This window comes from Diabrotica virgifera, chromosome 7 (assembly GCF_917563875.1).
Source record: "Diabrotica virgifera virgifera chromosome 7, PGI_DIABVI_V3a".
Classification (NCBI taxonomy): domain Eukaryota; kingdom Metazoa; phylum Arthropoda; class Insecta; order Coleoptera; family Chrysomelidae; genus Diabrotica; species Diabrotica virgifera.
In genome coordinates this window covers 205123995-205141431 of record NC_065449.1, presented here as the reverse complement: position 1 = coordinate 205141431, position 17437 = coordinate 205123995, and the positions used below count along the sequence as shown (strand labels likewise).

Genomic DNA, 17437 nt, shown 5'->3' with positions numbered 1-17437 from the left:
AGCACTATAACCGTTTTGGAGGAAGGTTATAATATTGTCATTAAAAGAACTGATGAGAGTATGGCGTTGAAATACGCGCTAACAGTTCAGTCGAAGAACAAATAGAGGCAAAAATAGCAGCTAAGAGTAGGTATTTTCCTGTAATAAATAAAATATTTTTAACGTAGGTTCCTTAGTACATAAATAAGGAAATTTTACCAAATAATACAAGATCTGGGAGAAGGAGTGAGAGATATAGACGGATTTTAAGATGGGTCTACGGATCCATTCAGTATAAGAAGTAACAACCCAAGTAAGTGATCATTATATTTAGGGAACCTGACCTTGTAGCTGAGAACAAAGCAACGGGGTTAAGATGGGCAACACACATGAAAAGAATGCTAATAATGCGATAGAATACGTCTGAGAAATTCGAGGAGACAGGTGACCTTGAGAAAGATCTCGTAATCGCTGGAAGAACGGCGCTGAAGAAGATTTAAGCAAGCTGTGAGTCAGATAGTTAAGCATATCCATGGCTTTAACGCCGTGAACTGTGGAAGTGTATTCAGACAATATGATAAAGCTGCTAATTTAAAAATAAAAATTAATATTCCTAGGTACCTACATTACTAGGTTCCTAAAAGAGGAATTGGTCGGAAGAAATATTCATGGCTCCGAAACCTTCGTCAATGGAATGGCTTATCAGCAGATCAATTATTACATGCCGGATGCCGGATGGACGCCAAGGCATGAAAATCCAAATGAATGCACTACCAGATTCACTGAGAATCCAAAGATTTAGAGGAATCTTCGAATGGCCAGACCCATTGCGAGGCATCATGAAAGATACTGTAAGAAACGAAATTCAAAACACTAGAAAACAGTCGTAACATTGGCAATGGGTGGAATGCATAAAACGTAGTAGATGCTATTGCTTCAGCAAATAGTATCTACTTTGTAGCATTTTCTTTTACATAAACGTATGTGCTTTTGTTGAGAAGAACATACTACACAACAGAAGTACCTACTACTGACCTGAAGTATCTACTACTAAGCGTAGCGCCAGCCGTGTCTGCATTACACCAATCGTGATGGAACTAGTTTTCCATGTGCTTGTGATTTGTGAATTCACATTTTTACGTACATGAGTAAAAATGACTCGGATTCCGAAGCGACATAAGAGTTACATTAAATTTTATTTGATAAAAGAGTGACCCCAAAAAAGTAAGTATCTTCTTCCTAGTTTGTAGATTTATCTGCAACGCACATTCATAAATGCTGCCGTGTTGTAACAACAAAACACCTACGCCGAAGTCGCCCATCCACCAACTTCACTTAAACTGAAGCAAATACTACGAAACTAGCAAATACTTCAAAAGCGTAGTACATTCTTCTATGTATCTGGTAAATAGTAGCATATGCTACGGAGGAAAGTAAATGCTTTGTAAGTTTAGTCCAAACTTCAAAAATGTAGTACATACTTGAAGCATTAGCAAATACTACGTTTTATGCTTTCCACCCATTATATGTATACATAATGCTCAAAGTGTCAAATCCAAGAATAAACTACAACAACATAAGTATATTTGAACGTCTAGAACCACTCAGCAGCATCACCAAAGATGCAGCAAGAATAAATTCAAAATTGGACGAGAAAATGTCATAACGACAAATGAAGGGCTCTAGAGGAGCAAACCTATATGACGAAAATCATCATCAGCAATACTGACATGAGGCTTTCGTCTAGTTTACTGGATCTCTTCAGAATATAGAAGTCTGAAATACATAGATATGATGATACTGTCAACTGCAGAAATACCAAAATGGATAAGGTGAATGAATCATAATGTTGGAAATGCGAAATGATGGAAGAAACTGCCATATATGTCCTTTTTTTATTGTGAAATGCTTAGTGACATGATGCTGGTAAACACCGGTAAAACAAGTATTGAACCAGCGTAAGTACTTAAGAATTTAACAACATTAAGTACTTCCTGTATTAAAAAACAACAACTTAAAATAATCTGCTATGCGGACGATGCAATACTAATCTCTCAAAGTGAAGATGATTTACAACGTATGCTGCACCAATTCAACATAATCGCCAGAAAATTTAACATGTTAATTTCCTTAAAAAAGACAAAATGCATAGTTATAACTGCAGATCCAATAAGATGTAAATTGGAGCTGGAAGGTCAGATAATAGAACAAGTGATGGAGAAATACCTAGGCCTCACACTATCTAGCTACGGAAGGCTCGAAACAGAAGTGGAAGATCAAGTGAATAGAGCAAACAGAGCCGCAGGTTGCCTGAATGACACAATATGGAGAAATGAAAATATAGGAAAAGAAATGAAAGGCAGAATTTACAAAACAGTGATCAGACCAATAATGACATACGCGGCAGAAACATGACTCGACACAGAGAGGACAAAAAGATTGCTCGAAACAGCCGAGATGAAAACCTTTCGAAAAATCGATGGTAAGACTCTATGGGACAGAGCTAGAAGTACAGATACACGGCGGAGATGCAAGGTGGATAACATTAATAACTGGGTAAGAAACAGAAGAATAGAATGGAATGACCACATAGCCGAATGACAACAAATAGGGTAGTCAGGACAACGAGAGACGGTTCCCCAATAGGAAGACGATCAGTGGGAAGACCACGAAAACGATGGAACGACAACTTACTAGAGGCACATTGAAAAAACAGACAGAGTCATGTCTATACAAAAAGAAGAAGACGAAGAAGTACTTCCTGTAAGAATATTGCTGGCTTTTATTAAGAGCAAGAGTCGTCTGGGTGGAGTTTAACGAAATAATAGAAAATAACAGGAGCTTTTTCTGCCGATCTGGTGGAGTTCAAGAAAAAAATTTCAAACAGCTGCAAAAGCCAAACTCAGCAAGGTGAAAAGACTTGCGTGCATGGAGATAACTGGTGCCATGTGTGCCACTCCAACAGCAGCTATGGAAGCTCTACTAAGCCTGCTTCCTCTGCATCTGATAATGCAAAAAGACGCAAGATTGGGAGCATCACTGAAACTTCACAATGAAGGGGCCGGGCATTTGACTATCACAAGAACTGTGAGAAGGATATATTTGTGTGTTGTCTATTTCAGACAGGAATATATGAAGATACCACAGCCACTAGGGTAAAGGTACGTATCCATATAAGGGTGATCCGCGCTCGGTGTAGCAGCTTCACATAGTGGATACGTTGGTGATCGGCGCTCGGCGCTCACCCTCTTCGATTCAACCGGTTTGCGGTTTATATGTAGGGGAGCGCATGCCGCATCCATTTGAGCAGTTACACCGAGCGCGGATCACCCTTGTATGGATACGTACCTAAAGATCTGATAAACATACGGATCCCATACTTGGGAGGGTTTGGGGACAGGAATATATTCATGGCAATGCGCAAAAAACAAATTGGAAACTGGAAGCATTTGAATTGTTGATATGCAGGAGAATCTTGAAAATATCACAGGTTGATCATGTGGCACACAACGAAGTCATGAGGATAAATCATAAGAGTACGGAAATAATGGACACCTGGGAGATGTTATGCGTGACCAAAGATATAACGTGCTTCGATGCAAGGAAAAATTCAGGGAAGGGGTGGAATATCATGGCCGGGGTATGGATGCTTATCTACTGAATGTTTCAAAGAAGTCGCATCGAAGATGACCACTCGCGATGATGGTTATATCAACCTCCGCCGCGGAGATGGCACGTAAATAAGAAGCAGAATTAATTAAACGTTAATCTAGGCCCAGTTCTTATGATAAAATAAAAAAACATTTTTTTCATTTTAATTTCATTTAATTCTAAGCCTAAAGACTTGGCATTAATTAATTTTATGTCACCACTAGCGAATGTTTAAAATGCAACAAAGAAGCCAAGCTATCCATTCTCTCAGAAATAAAATTCTTGAAATATAATTTTATTTTTGAGAATGGAAGATAAAAAAGAGTTATTTACATCATAAACCATAAATAAAATCGAAAGGCAGTATCTAATTCTCTTTGCATTTTAATTATTAACAATATAAACATAAAGATATTCCCAAAAAACTATTTCATCAAAGTTTTTCCAAGACAAAACTTTCACCGACTTTCACGAAGCATTAATAACATTTAAGGACTTCTTTAAAACCTTGAAAACATTTTAAATAAAAAAATCCACAAGGAAAATAAAATTCCTGTAGCTGGCTGTATACCATAAATCACAAAAATACTAGATCCTTTGTAAAACGTACATTTAAAAGTCCGTAAATAAGGGGTTATATCACATAACAGAACGTTTTCGGATTAAAAAATCCATCATCAGTTTTAAACAAGCCAATAGTGTGCATGTCTGAGCCACCAAAATGTTTTGGGTAAAAACGTTTAAAAAAAGTAGACAAAAAGTTTTATATTCCTATAGTCCTTTTGTATTCAGTTGTCTTTCAACTCCAATATGTGAGGTTTCAATCCTCCTTACATTTCAACCACGTGGCAAGGAGCCCTGTGTTGCCCTGGGTAATATCCAGGAATATTTGCAACATCACAAAATTTTATCAACAATATGTAGTAAATTATAATAACGTTCTGTTATGTGATATAACCCCTGGTTTAGGGACTTGTAAATATACCTTTTACAAAGGATCCAGTATTTTTATTTTAAATAAAATCGAAATTCGACATAAATGAGGCGACAAAATACAAGCGTGTTAGTTAGTTGCGAATGTTTTTGATATTTGTTGCGCAGATAATCACAGAAGACCTTAAATGTTATGTGCAGACTTTTGCAACGTGTTGTTAGAAAAGGTACATATTATCAAAACACCTACACCATCCCAAAAAATCCAATATCCCGTTCATGGGAGACCTCGGTTTATTTGCTACAAAATGTACAAGAGCAAACGATAAGAGTAATCCTTTTGAGAGTATTTTTTAAGAATTTATTTTTATCATTTTATTTCCGATTTTTTTATTTTACGCAAATAACTTGTGGACGAAACACAGTTAAGCTTACATGTGTGTACACAGCTTTATTGACTTAATATACCTAAAATACCCTAGATTTGGTTAAAGTATATTCTCAGAATGCTTTATAGATTTCGAAAGAGCCTTTGTTGACCTTAAGTTGATTTGTACCGTCAAAGGAATCAGAGTCGTAAATCTTTCACTAATGTGTGTTTGGCGACTGTGAGACTGTGGAATGTTGGTATAAGTGGCGATGAGGGTCCAGAGTTTTACCAAGAGTCGAAGTGTCTTTTTCGTTGATTTGGCATTTTTCGCTGGAAGAAGGTCGTACGAACTGTTTTTTGGTGTACGCCAGAGGGTTTAACCCAGAGCGTATTTTGCATTTCCTATTGGTCAAGATTTTGATTAAGCGAGTGCCTTAAGTCTGTAATTGGTTGTTGAGGAGTATTGATGGGGAAATCGAATGATTTTGAAAGGGGCGTTTGGTTTCTGAAGAGTCAAGTTTGGGAAGTTGTGGATTCAAGTTTGAGCCATCAACAATTCAAGTTTTGGAATGGAGAGTTCTATTCCTGGACTGATCAAGTGGGTTTCGTTTAGAATGTAGTTGCAGTTAAGTTTCTTAACTGCTGGCTGGCCGGCTGAGCAACCGAGGGCATGTTCTTCAAATTGTCCCCTTATATGACATATCAACATCTTGTCAAATTCTATTTTCCATTATTCCTACAGGGTGAATTTCGTCGTTACACGCTTGTATTAAGGTGGATCAAGAAGTTTCATCTAAAGTTTTTATTAAGCGTGGTGTCAAACAGGGATGTGTTATGTCACCGACATTGTTTAATGCCTAAACCGAACCAATTTTTGAGAAAGCGTTAAATAATCGTCGCGAAGGTGTTAAAATCGGTGGTGAAATTATTAACATCAGATACGCAGATGACACCGCCATAATGGTAGAGAGTCTAGAAGACCTTCAAGCCTCGTTGAACGCTGTAAACAACGAATGTACTGCAAAAGGCTAAAAAGGAATGTAATGCAAAGAAAACAAAATGGATGGTGGTCGGAAAAATTAATATCGAAGACTCGGTACTAAAATTAGATATCAAAATCCTGGAAAGGGAGGAACACTTTAGATATCTGGGTAGCTGGATTGAAAGTGATGAGGAAATTTCGACCAGAACAGAACTTGCATGGAAAAGCTTTATCAGCATCATAAAAATGAGAAGGGTCCCAATACTTCGGTCATTATAATGAGAGGACCTAAATATAGCTTACTCCAGTTGATCATTCAGGGCAGAATCGAAGGAAAACGCTGCTGGTTCGAAAGAAAATAACTGTAGTGGCTGCATAACATTAGATAATGGACAGGTCGACCGGTCGAGGAATTGTTTCATATAGCTGCCGACCGAGAAACATTTCATCAGCTTGTTAATACGACGATAGCCAACGCTTGAAGACAAGCACGGCATACAAAGAAGAAGAATTAACTATCAATGTAGATACTAGATATCCGAAAGTCGTTAATTATCAGAGTCAATTTTTAAAATTCACTTTCTTTGATAATGAGTACCATATATCTCTCGTTCTCTATATTTTGTGGTAACAAAGATATACTGTTCTTTTCTACTTACCACAATAACCACGATGTATGCAACGTTGTCGTGTATACCTTTTCAGACAAAATATTATCGTAATTTTAGATTTTTTCGATAAATAGTGAATCTATTTTAACATGATACTTTAACAAATACAACACGATTCTCTGACTATTCGGCTGCACATGAATGGCTAAAATGGAAGATGATGCAATTTCTATAATAACATTCTGGCAATAAAGACGAATTTCATGGTTGAAGAACCTGAGAGAGTGGTTTGGATGCAGCTCGAAACAACTATTTAGAGCTACTGCCTCAAAAATTAAAATAGCCATGATGATTGCCAACCTCCGTAGCGGAGATGGCACCTGAAGAAGAAGAAGAAGAATAAAGTTTACCACATGCGTATTTTACTCACGTCAATAATGTGAGACCAACGATCATTACCACCTTCCTCTTAGACATTTAAACTGTTTAAATTTTGAGCCAAATTAACGTTTTACTCGACTCTGTTTCTATTGAATATCTAATAGTATATTTGCTATTCACAGGAGACTCTACAAAGAACACATCCTCCACTAGCTTCGTAAAACTACCAGTAAAAATACATTATACTACGTTCATTTACAAAATAAGCTCGAGGTCACACACATCGGTGGGTGTGTCGTGGCCTTGAAGCTTGACATTGGTTAGAAATTAACCGCTAACCAATGACAAGCTGCGACGTCACGTTTGGAGCTTATCCTGGCAATGAACGTAGTATAGAATCGATGAAAAACGAAACATATACGTTTTATTAAAATCTTGTTTGTTTTTCTGGTACAATTATTGTTGCAAATAAACCAGAGGCGTCTATGTACATTTGGAAAAGAAAACACTTTTAAAAAGTGTAAACAGTTTTAAATCCCTTCTCGAGTGTCCGTGAAGATCTTACAATGCAAAAGCTTTTAAAGGTCACAAACCACGCCGTCAGTAGCAAAAACAGAAAATTAAATTCATGTAAAAATCACAGAAACCTCATTGTATATATAAAAGAAATAATCTCGTTTTTGCTTCCACGTTCAGGCAGAGTGTGCGCTTCCAATTTCGAGCTGAACAAAAGGGTTCCATAACATCTCGTAACGCGACAGTAACCGCACAAATGGTAACGGACAATTCGTAACGGCAACACTTCGTAAAGGTGACAGTTCGTAACTATACATTTTCGTAACGATGTAATTCGTAACGCCAATATTTCACTTTTTTAACAAATTTTGCGTACATTCCTATACTAAAAATAAATGTACTTTTTAAGACCACTTTAAATATATTTCACACATGTTTTTGCATAAATTCTTGTTAATATGGAAACTAAAAAATATATATTTTTTTTAATTTTAAAGTTAAGTTAATAATAAATTAAATTTTCAAATTATCAGTAGTAATTGCACGAGAGCTCTAAAATTATCGAATTGTATCCCGAGTGACACCAGGGACGCCGCCAGAAAAAAATTTAGGGAGGGTCAAAATCTTTAAGTTGCTTTTCTATTCCAGAAATAAATGAAAGAACAAGAAAAATTTACATTTTAATAATCATATATAATACAAAAAAAGATTAATCGGTAAATAAAACCTGTAATCTCATTCGATCTTGACCAAATTTATCAATAATATCTTAAGCTGTAATTATCCAGGGGGGATCGGCGGACCCTCCCTGACCCCCTTGCCGGCGGACCTGAGTGACACTTTGACAGTTTTAATTTCATGACCCGAAGGGGAGTGAAATTATGTCAAAGTGGCACGAGAGAACAAGTCGATAATAATTTTAGAGATCGAGAGTAATTCGCTGAGATTATTTCATGAATAAAACTGTCTTTTTAAATAATTTTAACTAATATTTTGTTCATCTTCAGCTAAATATTTGCTAAACCTATTTCTTGGTATTCTCTGTGACAAGTTGTAAAACAATAATTGTCATTAATGTTATCAAAAATGACGACGGGCTATTATAAAAAATTATCGGGTATAATATCACAAGAGAGTGAGAATAAATTGAAAATAATGCGACAGTTTTTCGAAAATTTGTTGTCTGGCAATAGACACGAGAGCCCGCAGGGCCCGAGTGGCTATTACCCAATGACAACAAATTTGACTAAAAATGAAGCATTATTTTCTTATTTATTCTTACTATCGTGTGATATTCGTAAGATTATTTTTTAATACGTATATTATGGATATTTTCTTAAATGTGACAGTTGTCAAAACTAGGAAACTGGTTGCCATTAAACAGAAACAATCTACTCAAAAAAATTCTATCGGTAATTTTCTACAGTAGATAATTCTCAGTATAATTTTAATCTGATTGGACAGAATTAAACACGTGATCAAATATCTTACTATACGATTGGAAGTTAAAATCATTAAAAAATAATCACTTTAATTTTTATTTCTGTAGCTTTCTATTGGTTAGAATCACCTATGAATGAAATAATCCACAAAATATGAAATGTCTCAAAAATGTTTATCTTGATGCTGTTTCGGTAATTGTTAAACGTGATATCAATTGTAACTGTAATAAAAGTAAATAGAAAAATTTCATTTTGACGTTACGAATTGTGCTAGTTACGAATTGTCGCCGTTACGAAGGGTCGCAGTTACGAACTGACTGAGTTACGAATTGTCCATTACCATTTGTAGGGTTACGAACTGTCGCGTTACGAGATGTCTTATCACGGAACAAAACAGGTCTTCGGTCAAACTGAACAGAAGGAAAAGACTAAAAAATATTGTACTAAAACAAGTAACAACATAAATATAGAGGTGAAATGTTCGGTATAAAAACATGAAAGTTAGTAGTTTTAAAGCCTATTTAATATTTGTATTAGTAAAAATACAAATTCAGTGCAGGGTTATGTAGAAAAAACCCAATTACAACACAAAAATCTCATTAAAAACTAACTTAATGTTATTACGTTGTCATCATTATCACTGGTAATTAAAAAGTGACGCGGCGCTTATTTTCCTAACACAATAGGTCTGTTCCCTGATTTTCTGGTGTAACACTAGTTCCAAAAAAAGTGTAGAAGTGCTACACTCAGTCGTTCCTTTGCAAGGTGTAGTAGTACGCCACTCTGTTCTTTTGAAAAGTGTAGCAAAAAAGTGTAACACTAGTGTAGTTAAATCTACACCTGCTTCTGAGAGGGTGGCTAACTATTCTCGTCTTGCGCAGTATCATCTAACCGAGTTTGACAACTGTTTAGCCATGCCCCGGAATCTTATATGGAAAAATTGGGGAATTTCCCCCACCACTTCCACACCGATCAGCTAAATAAAGAGAAATGACAGCCTATCTCGCTCACGAAGACTTTAACCAATCATTTATGTTAACAGCATACCTGAATGTCACAAATAAAATAATCAAACGAGGCTTAACTCGGCAATGTCAATTCTGTCAAAAGTAATGACAGTTAGTGTTAGTGCAAATAATTTTCTATTTGTTTACAGTTTTCATTGTATTATATTTAACGATTTATTCTTAGTAATTTCAATTTAAGTTGGTTCCTTATCCTTCGTTTATAAAGTGTAGTTTTGTTTTAGTTACGAAAGAACTTTGGTGTTGTGTTAATAAAAAAACTAAACATGGTTTATTATTGTTGTGTACAAATCATAGAAAAGTTAGAAAAATGCATAGGTAAATAGTAATTAGTTTATAACTGTTTTATCCGAAACAACAAATAAATACACGTAGGCTATATTTAGAAAAACATTGTCTAACTTTTTTATATCCCTTTTCCTTACTAAATTTGACAGCAAAAATAACATATTTTGTAACTTGAGAATTCCGAATAATTTATGAGTATTACTTAGATATTATTTAAATAAAATACTTTAACAAGCTTAGTAAGTTCTGGTATTTTATTTTAGTAATATAGGTGAGATTATTTCTTGTCAAATAAGAAGATATTTTAATTAGTAACGAAATTGCCCGCAAGAGGCGCTAAACAGATAAAATTAATACTTGTCCATTTGAATTTCCCGCCAAATGGTGATTAGTTAACACATCGGACGCAAATGGAGTGAGTTGCCTAACTATCCGGTAATACTATATTATTTATCTATGTGTTTAGCTGTCAGATCTGTTTGTTTACAAAAAAAAATATCTTTTTTGTACTTAGGTATAAATTTCAATTAAATTAAATTTTTTGTTTTGTTGTTTCTAACCTGACCAAAATAACGTTCCTTGCCATAACCGCAACTCAAAGGTTAACTACACTAGAGCATTCCCTTGCTAAGTGCCACTTCCATGATTTTCGTTGACACTAGCCACTAGTGTAGCCTACACTCAACTACACTCGAAAGTGCTACACTAAAAAACAAAGAAACAGACCTAGCATTAGATGAAATGTCATTTGAAATGACACATTCTGCATTACCGTAAATTCAGAAAATCTACTCACTTGATAACTCTTTAGTATCAAGACCAATTTGTACTGACTTGTATAATTATATATTACTACAATTATAATATTGAATAAATATTTTGTAATTAGTTGTGCATACAAGGTGGGAAGTCTACGAACTGAACATACAATCAATAAATCTTGCAATGCAACAAATGTTCAATGCTCTACTCTATAATATACATATATGACAGTTTATGGACTGAGAGCTGGTAAATAATTGTGTTAAAAAATCCGTGTAAAACATTTTTACCAATGCCTAAACACATAATCGAAGATCGGACTGAAAAATAGTCAACAAGGTTAACCTTCGACTTTTTTAAGTAGCAATTTTTTTGTTTAAAAATGTTTGTAATATTTTGAGATTATAAAAGCTCATATAAATAAAAACAAACTTTTCTCGGACGCCAAACTTCAATAATATTAGTAAAATTAAAATTACTGGATGAATTGGAATGAGAACCTATTTTTGGAAAGGATTTTACTAATACTTGTGAACTTATGCAGGCAATCTAGTCATGGGCAAGATACACCTTCTAAACAAAAATAGTTTTAACAGTTGCCAAAGTCTTTTACCACTAATGTCAAAATTGACTCAGATTGGACCTAAAAACAATGCAAAAGATCGATGACGAATGGAGGAAACTTCAACAATACTGAATTGAATAGAATTCGAAAATCTAGATGTCGAAAATTCTATTTTAAAGTGGTCAAATAAAACATGTTGACGGTAATCTTCTATTTGCTAATTTGAATGACTTTGCATTGTCTGTATCATAGTACTTTATCTCATTCAAATGCAAAAATTGAATTGGTATTGGTATTGAATGGAATTGGTTTGGTTACCCCACCTACTAATATCGCTATACCGTTTTAAATATATTTCTCTCACTTCCTACCGTTCAAACTGCATACCCACGTTAAATATACATATAGAGAGAATATTTTATTTTATATGGAGTCGAGACACTATTGCATTCATGCAATTCATTTTAAATACACTTAAAAAACATACTACGAGACTGTTCGAGATAAAAACAACGGTTAATAAATTATTTAAAAAGAAAAAAATGCATTACACTTTTGTTAGTAATCACGATCTTCAAAACTAAACCTATTTTTATTATCTTAAGAATAAAAAATTACAACCTACAGAATATAATTAATAAAAAAAATTAATTCAAACATTTCCACTCTATATTCATAGATGAGACCTATTGGTAGAGGATTCGATATAAGAACGACCTTCACCGATCTGTTAAATGGATAAATATTATTTGATATGTACTTTAACATGTTAAAAATTATAAAAAACAATGGGTGTCCCATATAATTTTGTCCAGACTATAATTAATTAATAATTATTAAAAAATGAATTGTTTTTTATAAATTCTAATAAATTTATTTAGCCCGGGCAGATACTTTTGTAATTTTTCTCGTTCATCGTTTTCGAGTTATAAACAATTTTATACTAAAAAAAGGACGAAAAAGGAGGATTGGCAAGGTTCAAAAACACAAGTAAAAAATATTATTTTTGTAATCATCAAGTTCCTAAATTCAAGTTCAAACCTTCTTCTATCAGGTCTCGATGAGAATTTTTGACATGCTTTATTCTAAAATATATTTATGTTTTTAATTGTTAATGAGAAAGTTCCTCATGCCTGAGAAGATGGGCGATTACAACTAAAAAACAATGTTTTAGAATGAAATAAGCCCAAAATATTTATCAAGGACTGATAGAATAAGGTTTGAACTTGGATTTAGGTACTTCGTAATTTTAAAAATGATATTTAAAAAAAAAAAAAAAAAAATCAATGGGAAAATCCCAATAGTTGGCTGTATACCATAGTTTAAAATATGATATTTTTTACTTATATTTTTAAGCCTTGAAAATCGGAACTTTTCGTTTTTTGAAGTTATACTTCTTTAGGCGCGATTGAGATTGAGGGTGAATTTATATTGATCTGCGCGCATGCGCACACCGACAGTATGGCATTAGTCGTTATACGGGCTCTGATTGGGTGTTGAAATGATCTGTCAATAATAAATAATTGTTCAATATGAAGGTAAACAAATGTATAATATATTAGTTTTATTGTTGTGAGGACAGAAACAAAAAAGTTTATAATTGTAGTGACATTTAAATAGTTTTTAAAAGCAACAGGTACGTAATAATTGTAAATGTATCATAGGTACCTACCTATTTGAACCTACCAAAATACATAGAATGTAATACTTTTATTTACATAATTTGATTACCATCAAAATTTCTATCAATGTTCACCTAATATATTGTTTTCTTCTCTATGTTTTCTTGTATTTTTTCAATTCTAAATCATTTCAATTCAAAATCAAAATAATTTAATTCAAAAATGTCAAAAGCTTAATCCGTTTAGTTAGTCGATCTTCGCACATAATGACACATTGCCTCCGTGGCGAAGTGTTTAAGGCGAATGAACCCCAATATACCAACCGCGCTGATAGCTGGTTCGAATCCCAATAAAAACTTATTTTTTTATTTTTTTTATACATTTTATGATTGTAAGTATATTTATTATATAATTTTATTTTCAGAAAATACGTATTTAGTTAAAAAAATTTCCGACAATTAATGTTCAGAAATCATTTGTGGCATTTTTAATCTGTTTGTGTGTGTTTTATTCTTTTATTATTTTAATTTTTGGCACTGTTTTAATAAAAATGTTTGAGAAGTAGCAAGTATAAATTAGTTTAATATTTAAATAAAATATAAATAAAAAGTATATTAATTTCCTTTAAATAATATAATAGAAGTATAACTTCTTACGTGCGTACAAAGTACACACACCTTCTTTTTTTTTAGTTTTAAATTGTTTAGAACTCGATAACGATCAACTCAGAGAAAAATTACAAAACACCTTTTTCGTTTCGAATGATCCAAAAAATCTAAAATAATATATGCCCGGGTCGAAAAAATTTGAATAAAAATAAAAAAGTCATTTTTTATTATTTATTAATTATTATATCGAACACCCCTTGTTTTTTATAATTTTTAATATACTGTAACGAAAAAGTTAATTTCAAACGACCCCAAATAACAGTTGCAACTCGACCGACGGAAGAATTCTTCCAATCGTCTAGAAGCGGCACGTGGCGAGGGGAATGAACACTCCAGAAATTTCGGTCAGCGGAGAGTAAGGATAGAGATGGGCGGATTTTCTGGAACTTTCTAGTATTCACTATTTTTAAGTTATAAGTTAAATTCTGTAGTTGTTCACGCAACTGTGAATACTAGAACGTTTCAGAAAAAAAGGATCAGTTCATTTTTATTCTTACTCTCGGCTGACTGAAATCTCTGGAGTATTCATTCCTCTTGCCACGCGTCGCTTCTAGAAGATTGGAAGAATACTCTCGTCGGTAGAGATGCAACCGTTATTTTCGTTTCGTTACAATACTACATTACATATCAGATAATTTTTATCCATTAAACAGATCAGTGAAGGTCGTTCTTATATCGGATCTTAGACTATATCTAATTACGAACATGTATCATGCATTTTGTCGAGTGTTTTCTAGTTTCTATTTGTATCAGAAAGGACGAAGCCGTCAGGTACTTTTTTCCAAAAATGAAAAAGAATGTCGGATGAAGTGTGGGGCCTGTTGTGGGCTTGTAGTACTTTTTTTTGTCTTTTTTGTTTCTGTTTTTGATCAACAGGTACACAGCAAATGCGAAGGCGACAATGGCTAAGATCTAATTATCGTCGGCCGCTACCTATAAAAATGAAACGTATTATTGTGTTGGATCATTGCTAAAATAAAGTGAATCATCTCAGTGAACGTGAAGATATTTTTGACGGTTTCGAACAACTCTCTCAAATAACAGAATTCTATGTTTCGATTCAAGAGGAGTAATGTATACCTAAAATTTGTATAACGTACCAAAAAAACCAAAAATAATATTTATCACTCCCTGTTAGTTTACTAAATCTTAGAAAAACCATTGGACAAATAAACTTTATTAGATATAAATAATAAAACATCACAATACTTAGTTGTTTAAATTGTTAATAGGTGGCGCATGTGTTGGTAGGCAGGTACATAGGATATTTAGGTAATCATGAATAGGGAGGTCTAGAGTTTTTCTTTCTTGGGCGGCCATAGCTCAATGGCAAGGTACTGGCTACGTAACTAGTTATAACAACAAACGGCTTACGAAAAAAAACCTATAAATCTTCTTCTGAATATCTATAATACTTCTATGACACTATTCTTCAACTCTAGTTATATGCCCCAGTCAGGTTTTTCTTATTTTTATTGAGTGTACAAGCTGTGGTGGGGCATTAATAGGGTCGGGCATTCTAAGGATTGCTGCACTCGTTATTCTGCTGATACCGCTTACTGGACTTGCTCACGTTTCACAGCCGTACAGAATGTGTAAATGATTCTTCTTCTTCTTCTTCAGCCTGTGTTCGTCCACTGCTAGACATAGGCCTCTTCCATTTGCTTCCATCGATTTCTACTCTTGGCAATTCTCATCCACTGTTTGCCCGCGACTTGTTTGATATCATCTGCCCACCTCTTCTGCGGTCTGCCTACTCCTCGCCTGTTCTCTCTTGGTCTCCAGTTTGTTAGTCTCTGTGTCCATTTTTCGGGATTATCTCGGGCAACATGTCCGACCCATTGCCACTTGAGCCTTGCTATAAGTTCTGCGACATCAGTAATGATGTGAATGATTATAAATAGAAAAATACTTTTTCCATTCTGTTGACATCATCCAGACGTTCTTGTAAATCCCCTAAATAATCTGCGGGCCTTGCAGTGCTATCAGAATAACGTAAGTATGTTGTTTATATGCGTTCCGTTTAGTTTTATATCTTTCGCTTGGTTTCGAATCGTTATCTGGAATATTTATGCTACATAGACATTCAATAATAGGTGTGTAGGCTTGGCGTACACCTCTTATTTGCATTTCTTGGGTTGACAGTGCTTTGTTGACCCGTAGCTTGGCTGATGGATTCTTGGTACCGAGTCCAATTTTTTTATTGTGGATATTTTGGGCTATCAAATTCCTTTGATAGTTTATACATGCTATAAGGACGTCTTTTCGTAGGTCTTACCATTTTTGAGCGATCGATTGCAACATTATATGACTTCTATATCTCTCGCTATAATGACTTCTAAAATCACGTATGTCGGAGATACTCGCGACATCTAGTTACTTTGGTAGGTACGCCTATACGAAGGTTAATGATGTCGGCGACGCCTTCCTTTATGTTCGTAAAAAACTCATGGCGTATACATCGTCCTATACCTGAAGCGACCACGTTCATAGGAATATTACTAGAGTCCAGCAAAGCCAAGAAAAACATGTAGACCATAAGGAAACATAATAATAAGATGAAGATACAGAACATAATGATAAGAACCATAAGAAACATAAATAATTTTATGTAGGTTTATGAAATATTATATGCTTATTATCGAATCAATACCAATATAAAAATTATATTCTAATTAATAATAATAGTTATATTTGTCCGATGTTTCCCTAAATTAGTCGAATAAACATTTTTATACACATTTTTATTACCAAACCCTTAAATAATTACCCATATTTTACGACAGTTATTGAAACAATTCTACGATTTTTACCGGTATACCCAAATAAACATATTTCTAAAATATTATCTCGCAAGTACTTGTTAAAAAATAATCAACAACTATGAAGATAGACATAGCTGATATATCTGGTAGATTGTGCAAGCAAATATTTTCATATTTTATTTGTAAAGAACAATAAAATGCTGAAATTAGAAAACTTTCAAAAGGCAGTACATTTGTCAAGTCATAATATCAATAATATTTTGTATTTTGACAACGACATCCAATTTATTTTTTCAATTTAATTGTGGCTTATTTCCCAATCAAAATAGTTAATGGTAAAAATGTCACAAGGAAATAGCTTCAGAACAACATCATAAACTCTGTTCAAAATTTTGCTCATTTTGGACTAACAATACAGGGTGATTGATTAGTGGGGTAAAGCTCAATAGATCCGCTATAGTAATAGATAGCAATAAAAGTTAAAAACAAAAATTGTAGCCAACTTTGAGTTTCACATTACAAAATTAGTTAGAATGTTACAAGTTGTTCGATAACACAGTGGCAGACCAAACTTATGTTTTTTTAAATGGAACACCCTATATTTTGTTTTATATTCGAAATCCTGTTAACTTCTCCATCACAAAAATATAAAGGTTTGTTATGTTATACAGGGTATTTACAAAGTTATAACCAATTTTGTATGAAAATCGTAACAAGTTTAACTCCCTGTATAAATAAAAATAAGCACAGCAGCAATGGTTTATTAATGCCATATTTTTTTATTTATTGTCAAAATTTTCAAGAATTATTGACATTGCTAATTTTCTTTATACCAAATACAGGGTGAGTCAAAACGCAAGTACATTATTTTCTCAGT

At 33.8% G+C, this 17437-nt stretch overlaps 1 protein-coding gene across 3 annotated transcripts in view; it reads right to left on the bottom strand.

Annotated features, from left to right (window-relative positions):
* LOC114339668 (CCR4-NOT transcription complex subunit 6-like) overlaps window positions 1–17437 on the bottom strand; it is a 243199-nt gene that overhangs the window by 14496 nt on the left and 211266 nt on the right. Inside the window, exon 9 of one of the 3 annotated variants that reach the window (XM_050657234.1) lies at window positions 3366–14728. The exons of the other annotated variants lie outside the window; for them this stretch is intronic. Coding sequence (XP_050513191.1) covers window positions 14725–14728 — 4 coding nt within the window. The 3' untranslated portion in view covers window positions 3366–14724. Of the gene's footprint in view, window positions 1–3365; window positions 14729–17437 lie in introns of those variants that run through there. 3 annotated transcript variants of the gene reach the window in all.